Consider the following 8,973-nt stretch of genomic DNA (forward strand, 5'->3'; position numbering starts at 1 on the left):
CGGCCCAGTGACAACACCTGCACACAACTGGACAGCTGTGAGTGCACAAACTCTATTCTTTGTATTTTGGTACTTTAATAACCACGTTTATATCAATAAATGAATACTTTTAACTCTATTTCAGCCGATTCAAGCTACTCCAGAATCGAGGTGTACGACAAAACGGACTACAGTCTCCTGACCAATGGGGACACGTCTGACGCCGCCTACACCTACTCCACATGCGCACTGGCGGCCACCTGGAGGGAGGCTACAATAGGGTCTGCTGGTAGACCTTACAGATACGAGTGGAGCGCCGGAATCAGTGTAAGTACAAACATCTAGGAGACAATACAATCAGGGATTTCAATGATTTTTAATTTGAAGAACTTCTGGTTTCATTGTACTTTGTGATCAGTGATTGAGGTCTCACCAATTTGATATTCTTAAGCATAATTTTGCCACATTTTTCAGGGACAAACTGTTGGCTCAGGGCTGTTTGATCTTGTCTATGACCGTGTCTGGTACGATGTAGGTCTGGAGACCAGCGCTGTTCTCACCCTTCCTGTGGGAAGTAAGTTTGCAATAAACTAATGCTATATGCTCCATGTTTGACACTTTAAATCTGTGATGTGTACAACTGCTGGGATTAAGACAGTATTTGCCGCAAATGCAATGATACTTCATTTTCCATATCGAGCCTAGAAATGGGAATTCCTCCACTTTGTTTCTACATTCATTGCTAAGACTTTAAGATATTTTATCACTTTTTCTTGAAGCTGTACTGGAGGTTGGTGTGAGCTATGTGTTCTATGTGAGGGCCTGGTACACAGACAACGTCTACAGAGAGTTTCAGTCCAACGATGTGAGAGCTGATCAAACACCACCGAAAATGTCAAGTTCGAGAAAGGTCAGTGTATTATACCTCACTGACTCGACCTTGTTCAGGGAGAGTACAATATGCAGTATTCCTGGGAATCGCTAGATGGTGCACAACATACAAAGAAAAGAAAAGCAAAGCATGATGGGACCTCACGTGATGACGCCCCTTCCCAATCATCATTTCCTTTTGTGCTTCGCGCAAGGTGCACGCATCGAGTTTGCTCCGGTATGATCCGGTAGTGACTCAGTTTTTCGTTGTTGGAAAATTATCAAGTGGTGGAGCTACGAGAAGAACCACTTTCGGCGCACCATGCCGCCGATAGGGTAAGCCCCTATCGGTCGGCTACTATCGTCGCAGCAGGCCGTAAGACCGGGAAGGGTGAAAAGCCCCTATCGGCGGGCTACTATCGGTACTGGCGGTCGAGCTTAGCGCTCAAGGCTTGCCAGGCGCTGGGAAGGACCAAAAGGCCCTTTCGGCGCAACATGCACGGGAAGAATTCGGGCCAAGCATGCCGTAGAACCTGGAGGTTATCGGCGAGGCTACGTATACAGACGGCCGTCATACCTTGTGCCTTACACGGAGTTGGCATTATCGGCGCACCAGGCCGAAAAACCTGGAGGATAGCGCAGCCACAGACGGCCGCTATGGCCATGGTGCCCGAGGTTGAGGCACTGGCCCTTTCGGAGAATTGAGGTAATACCCCACGTTCTTTGCGCCAGGTGACGCTAAAGATTCGAGAACGGTGGAAGACTGTTCTCGTGGCCCCGTCCATATTCAGAAGGAGCGACAGCCGCCGTGCCACGTGGGCCGGTCGGGGTAATCGACATCTCAATGGAACTGTAAGTAGATTACGGGCTCCGGTCGCTCCGTTATGGTTGCTCGGATAAGCTTCCATGTTGAACACGCTGTTAGGCATGTTGCCGTTGCATTCTACGCTCGTCTAGGAGGAGCGTCCAGCAGTTTAACCCATTATTTAAAGTCGTTTTATGAGCGGTTGACTTAGGAAAGACGTCAATCGGCACAGAAAGGGGCCTCCCCTTCTTCTTCTGCTGACTATGATACGTCGCAGTTGTCTGACAAGAGAAGCTCCAGGTGAATAAAATATTGGGAGCTTATGTTAAAGCTTGTCCCTGAGGGAAGCTTTTTTATGGCAATAAAGTTATCAATTACTTAGCCATACTAGAAATGTGTGTCCGTAATTAGCATTATCATGAAGAATGCTCCACAAAGACAATTGACGAAATTGAATTCGTCTGGGACGTTGTGTGACTGGTCACGCACGTAGTTATTACACATGTATGTTCAACGTCTGGCTCTTTGTTGTTACTTTAGACAACAAGATTTTACATGTTTCATGTTGACGAGTCTAACATGTTTTTGGTAGTCTTGATAGAATATTGTTCTATACGAGGAACACGTGTCCTTTCTAATAAACCATTGTTATGCAAACAATGCAAACATTGCGAATGTTGTCGGCAAATGGTCGGCGGTATTCCTCCGAACTCCGCTCACTCAGGATTTACCGTCCCGGGCGTGGTTGCGGAGCATTCTTATGATTCTACTTCTTCCTGGTAAGTATGTTCCAGAAGATGGGAAGAAGGAGCTCTGTGTGCTTCACGGAACTTCAGGTAACATTGTTGTGTTTACCTACTTACTACGGTTAAAACGATTGTTTACCTTTTTGCTGTTCGGCGCGGCCTTATCACAAGAGCCGACAATGGAGTTTTGTTGTGTTCATTATAGTGCAAACAGACAATATAGTCTGAACATGGCAGACACTTGTCAGTTATACACTGTTTAGCCTTGCGTCCACATCGCTCGGCTTGGAAGTATCCTCATCATTCTTAGCATGTTGGTGTTTGACACCGGAACGTTGTCTTCTTCCTGTTGTTTTAGGATGAAGAAAATATTAACCACGTTCTTTAACTGGTTGATTAACTATTATATGCCGACCATCTGAGCATTGTATACAGTTGCTCGCCACGTGCTCGTCCTGGACTGGCGGGGATTCCCAGTCACCAGAGCAGGGGCTATTGAGGTAGCCAATCAGGTAACTTATCCTTGATCCAATCAAGGACACTACCGTTCGAATATTGTAGACGTTCAATACCTCGTATGCAGGTGTGAAACCTGCTATTCTTGCCAGTAGACTTACCGAATCCACAAGCACTTAGTCGGATGTTTATAAATACCGATGGCTAATGTTGTATCAGAAGTGCGATTCTTGTTTAAATCGCTAGAGGACCCCATTAAAGGGTCAAAAGGTCATTGGAACGTGCTGGTAACATTTTGGCCGCCATAATCAGTGTACTTCTCACTATGCCATAATTTACGTTCCAGGCTCAGCTATAGACCTGTTTTTTACACGTTATACGTTATCGGGAACATCACATTGGTTGAGTCCGACTGAAAGTCCACTATCAGCGTAACGTTCAGTGGTGTCATGGGTATTAAAAGCAACCCGCTTTTTATCTTGTCGGCATGAACGCCCCCCCGATGTTCCATTCATAATTTTCGGGAAATCGGTGGCCCTGTTTTTGAGGAGGGGCCTCGAGCACGCAATTCTGCCGCCTTACATTAACTTAGCTACCTTTCTGGCTGCTAATTTTACACCAGTAGTTACTTGGTTACGTGTACAGCGGTAATCTGAAGTCAAGGGGCAAAACGCCTTGGCTACATGTACCAATATGAACGTGAACTTCAAGTTTCGGAACTCTTGTTCTGAATTGGCGCCGCTGCCCGAGCTTGATACGTCTCCACAACTATCGCTAATATGGTTGAGTTGTGCGGAGAAATTGTGCAGAGTATTTTTGCTTACAATTACATTATGTTTTGTACATGTTTTGTGGCTTATTATTAGCGTTAAGCTACTGCTGGCGCTTCTACGGACGGAAACGTCCGTCGCCCTTCTTCTTCACATGGTGTTGAAGTAGCGCAATATGTGTTCCTTTTAAGTTCACAGGTAACTTACAACAGAGTTGTAGAACATGTTACACATAGCCATGATCAAAACTGATCATGGCAGACATTGCAGAGAAGATCAATTTAATTATCTTGTGCAGTCTTTGCACACAGACTAACGTTTAATAGACGTTGTTGCATTGTTACCATCTGGGTTTTTTATCATACTATCCAGCTGGTCAGTATGCTGAAGCATATGTGATGTGATCAATATGATGAGACATGTGATGTGATCAATATGATGAGGCATATGATGTGATCAATATGATGAGACATATGATGTGATCAATATGATGAGACATGTGATGTGATCAATATGATGAGACATGTGATGTGATCAATATGATGAGATATGTGATGTGATCAATATGATGAGATATGTGATGTGATCAATATGATGGGACATGTGATGGGATTAATACGATAAAACTTGTGATGTTTTTCGTATTATGTCAACCCTTATAGTCTTGCTGGTGTCCGCAACATGACGAAGGCCCACAATGTACCTTGTCCTTCAGTGCTACTCTTGATGTCAGTTGATATTGACATATTGCATGTACTTCTTGCTATTAATGTTTCTTAGTGAAATATACAAGTTCACACGTTAAGGGTGGAACTGTACTCATGTGTGAGTGTAAAATGTTCACTGTTAAATTAGGTGTTGGGGAACAATGCAAGTTACCAGACACCTTTCTGAACGTCACTATCCCGAGCTTCCGGTAGGTGATGGGTGACAAGTGAGCCATGCAATTTAGGCTCACAAGGCTGGCTTCTGGCAGCCTGCAATCCACTTGACTGGAAACATTAAAATGTGATGTTGAGTTACCAAAATTGGTACTCACTTCGATTGTATTTGTAAAGATTGCCTTTGCCACAGATGAGGCTTCTACTTGTTACAAGTTCAGTATGTTTGTTACACACGTTTTGGGGATTCCGGAGGAATCTAACACAGTTGACTTCATGTTTTGCATGAACCACACCAATTCAAATGTATTATTGGTATGTTGGTACTCTTTGGTTTATTTAGAGCCACAGTTAGCTTGAATTTCAGCTATTGTTTCCTGTGGTCGATAGATGGCTTGGGCGCTCTTATATTAGCCCAGTCGTTCAACACATTCATGCTATACATTGCCTTACCTTACATGTACATTGTACCCGTTACAATTGTTGTGCAATAAACATTGATTTATTTTATTGTTATAGGCTGTTCTTTCACGAGGATCAGCCACTTCATCTAATGGGTTTCTCCCCTCTATGAAGGGAAACAAGTGGTTTGTGTTTTTCTCCTCAAAGGTGACTTGAGGATGGCTCCTTCCCCTTGGGAAAAGGGGGGGGGGGCAAGTTGATGGGACTGGACAATGTGTACCAAGTCCTAAGGATTAATGCTTTTTCAGTGTTTGTTCATCAGGCACTCAGTGTTATCTAACAGTTATACTGGTAGGACATTAGGTCACGAGAACTGACCTTCTTAGACTATAACTGATACTTCAGTTGATACCTGTGCTGTCCAGATACAGCTTTGGAGTCTGCATATTGTACTCTCCCTGAACAAGGTCGAGTCAGTGAGGTATAATTGGGGGTTATGCTAAGATGTACTTACCATCTACAGTATAATCTGAATTATACCTCATACGAGACCTTGTTCAGGTATATCTTCCCACCCTCAGTAACTTATGTTCAGCTGCAGGGGTTTAGTGAACATTACCCACCCATGGACAGCACAGACTTATTTATCTACTCTCGCACTCAGTCAATGATGATTGGGAAGGGGCGTCATCACGTGAGGTCCCATCATGCTTTGCTTTTCTTTTCTTTGTATGTTGTGCACCATCTAGCGATTCCCAGGAATACTGCATATTGTACTCTCCCTGAACAAGGTCTCGTATGAGGTATAATTCAGATTATACTGTAGATGGTAAGTACATCTTAGCATAACCCCCAATTATTGTGTTTAAGTTGGGGTTGATCTACGTGAACTTTTGAACATGAAAATTTGAAGTGTTGTTGTTTTTCAACAAAAAGGAGTCCTTGACATATCAAATCAACGCTGATATCTCGTGTAACTTATTTTAATGTAAACCTGGATCTACAAACGCAGGTGCAGACATTGACTTCTATGAACCGGACAGCGATGGCACAGGCCCTAAACCCATCCCGCCATGTACAGCATTGCACTTAGCTTGTATCATGGGACATGTGGACGTAGTGAGGCTGCTGCTCCGCAAAGGGGCGTCAGTGGTGAAGAGAGACAGAGCTTCATTTGCCCCCCTTCATTCAGCAGTGTCGAAAGGTAGGTCAAAAACTATTCAAATGCGTTTTTGTTGGATTAAAAAGTAGATCAATTTTTCATGAACGAAGCCAGCCTATGGGGATCATCTGAAAAAAATAAAAGAATATTTTGACATCCCGATACCATGGCAAAATGTATACAGTTTACCTGTAAACTTTCGATTGATTCATATACCCGTATGTTTCACTATGAATTACTTTTTAATTTTTTACCTTGCAATAAAACATTACATTTATGGGGTTTAATAGACCCCCTTATGTAGCCTCTGTAACGAGGAAGAAGGAACAGCCGTTTTCCATTTTTTTCAAATTGTTGTATAAATGCACACATTTTTGGCGTCAGGTGGACGACTGGTTTTTCAACATTAATGATACTCATTTGCATATAAATATTCGGTATTTAAAGAGATCGTTGTCCGGTTCTGTGTTGGTAAAATATTTGTTAATAAAAACCGTAAATTTTCAAAAATACGAAGTAGTTTACATCAAACTTCGCCCAAGGCAACGTTTGCTTGATATGCATTTCTTGTACCGCAAATCCTGTGTAGGGTGGATAAAAGTGGTGGAAGTGCTGTTGCAGCATGGTGCAACAGTAGACATACGGGACGGCTTCCAGAACACACCACTCATGGCCGCATGTAGCTACAACCATGTCGACATAGTTCGGTTACCGATTGAGTTTGGAGCAAGGCCTGATGTGGACGACGGTTACATAGCCGAGAGGTAAGTGCCACATCATTATTGTTCAGAATGTAGAATTAGGCCATGTTGATTCTCTGGGAACCCCAAAAATGATTCGAGCGTGCGGAATAAGTTTTGTCATCATGAACGCTCCGAAATCGATCTGAAACGGTTTTTTCGGAACCTCCTCGGGAGGTGGTTCTGAAACGGTTTCTACGTTATCCGGAATTGCGAATCCAAAAAAGTTTATGAAATCTGAGTATGGTCAGGAAGGCTCAACAAATTTTACCAAATACACAAAGTATGGTACATGTGTATACCGAACAATAGATTTTTGTTCTCTCGCATCTTCTACTCTGGAATTGACGTTGACATTCCCTGATACATTTGTATTAGTAAACGTTTACGATATTTTTTTGCGATTTACGGTATTTGTTGCTCATTTTGTAGCTGCTCTGTACGATTTACAGTATCGTTGAAAACTTTTTTTAAACGGATAAAATTGATGCAGACAAGGATGTCAACCATATAAAAAAAGCATACCAATATGGCTTAAACGATTGTTTGTTTTGTTGACAGACTGGATCGAGTCGTCAGCTAATATTGTGTTTGTTTCTATCTTTAAGTGTGTATGTGCGTGTGTGTGTGTCTCTCTCTCTATATATGTGTGTGCGCGCGCGCGTGCATGTGTGTGTGTGTGTTTTTCGCTGTTTTTATACATGGCACTATAGCTTTAAGCTTCCAATAGAAAACACATATATGACTCACATCATCCACCCACTAGGTTAAAGGTAGAAGCCGAAAACCGTGTCTTTGCGGAAGAGAGTTTGAAGCTGTTGGAAGAGGCGAGGAAGTCCAAGCTGTTGAGGTGTTGCAACCCTAAGTGTCACAAACCAGACTACAGGTAAGTTTAGTTGATGGTGGTTTCACTAGTTTGTACTCCTACTGTGAAATTGTTGTTTTTGACCGAAAGAAAATATGTTGCCAACTAAAGGTTTAAAAGTTTTAAAAGTTGTAGCCGACAAAAAGACGTTAGTCCCTGAACAGCTTTTGTACCTTTCTCCCATCCTGCAGGAAAAACCTGAAGCTGTGTGCCGGATGCAAGTTGACACGCTACTGCAGCCGTGACTGTCAGAAACAACACTGGTCTGTCGGACACAAGAAGTGCTGTGGGCATGACGTGTACTCTGACGAGCAAGCAGACCCCTTCCAGAAAATGACTGTGCAATTGACAAAACAACTCCTAGAACAGGCAGACCAAATGTGACGGGACCCCGCACATTTTTTTTACAACTTTTTCATCTTGACACAAGTCAGTTAACGATATGAAATGGCTTATCATTCCATACAAAGAATTGTTGAGCACACAATGCCGGTACATCCATATCAAATGTAGTTTATGGCTACAAGACAAATCGCATAATACTGCAAATCCCAAGCATTCTACTCTTTCTCGCCATGGTTAATGATGTTGGCGTCTTTGCATGTAAAGACGTTTTTCAAACACGTATTCTGTCCAAATGGTCATTAGGTTTTATAAGACCATCGATGTAATATGGTCACGGGTAATTAGATTTTTTACAAAGCAATTTTGCAGTAACCACATTCTTTTTCTATCTGTTGTTAGAGCAAATATGTCAAGTCACGCGTTATGTTATATTTTCGCTGAATCATGTTTCATCAAATAAATGTAACATTCAACTGAACCAAGGAGGTTGAATCGTACAAAGTATGGACGTAAGAAGTTACAACAGTACTTACCGAAAAGGCTTGCAATATAGCGCACCGAGAAACACTTGTCAAGAATTAGCAGAAGATGTGTCACAAATGTAAGGGATATAAACCTAAGTTCCACCGTGAAAATTTAATCCGACACTTTAGCATGCACGTTGATTCAGTTGCAGAATTGTACCATCGCTGGTTTCAGAACAGCCAAATGGCCATACATAATTATATGGATAAAGCATCACATTTGTGTCAAGTTTATCACTTGTACATATTCTTTTTCATTTGGACTTTTCATCATGGACTTTTGTACCATTGAGTACTCAATTACATTTTTGGCTCATAAATGTAATGGTTTCTGTCCATTCCTTTATTCCGATACCCTTTAGCCTTATTTAGGGCTAGTCTACCAGGGTTCCTATGAAACAATGAAACATACATAAACAAACGCAAAT

General features: G+C 42.3%; 1 protein-coding gene and 2 long non-coding RNA genes across 11 annotated transcripts in view; all 3 read left to right on the forward strand.

The window, feature by feature from the left end:
- On the forward strand, positions 1–886 carry LOC118419214. The gene is made up of 4 exons (XR_004831608.1): positions 1–37; positions 125–306; positions 454–553; positions 759–886. It is a non-coding gene; the product is annotated as an uncharacterized LOC118419214 (long non-coding RNA).
- LOC118419211 (poly [ADP-ribose] polymerase tankyrase-2-like) overlaps positions 1–8,865 on the forward strand; it is a 135,259-nt gene extending 126,394 nt beyond the window's left edge. For all 7 annotated transcript variants that reach the window (XM_035825562.1, XM_035825558.1, XM_035825557.1 and 4 more), the window contains 4 exons: positions 5,922–6,113; positions 6,661–6,835; positions 7,578–7,697; positions 7,868–8,865. In XM_035825562.1, the coding sequence (XP_035681455.1) occupies positions 6,011–6,113; positions 6,661–6,835; positions 7,578–7,697; positions 7,868–8,060 (591 nt within the window). In that variant the 5' untranslated portion in view covers positions 5,922–6,010 and the 3' untranslated portion in view covers positions 8,061–8,865. The remainder of the gene's footprint in view (positions 1–5,921; positions 6,114–6,660; positions 6,836–7,577; positions 7,698–7,867) is intronic.
- Positions 918–5,732, forward strand: LOC118419213. Of its 3 annotated transcripts, none has more exons than XR_004831605.1 (3): positions 918–4,354; positions 4,482–4,542; positions 5,027–5,732. It is a non-coding gene; the product is annotated as an uncharacterized LOC118419213 (long non-coding RNA). The 3 variants fall into 3 exon arrangements; XR_004831606.1 differs by having other exon boundaries at positions 918–2,912; positions 4,289–4,354; positions 4,482–5,732; XR_004831607.1 differs by having other exon boundaries at positions 918–2,912.
- Positions 8,866–8,973: the final 108 nt, after the last annotated feature.

Source organism: Branchiostoma floridae, chromosome 7 (assembly GCF_000003815.2).
Source record: "Branchiostoma floridae strain S238N-H82 chromosome 7, Bfl_VNyyK, whole genome shotgun sequence".
NCBI classification, from domain to species: Eukaryota; Metazoa; Chordata; class Leptocardii; order Amphioxiformes; family Branchiostomatidae; genus Branchiostoma; species Branchiostoma floridae.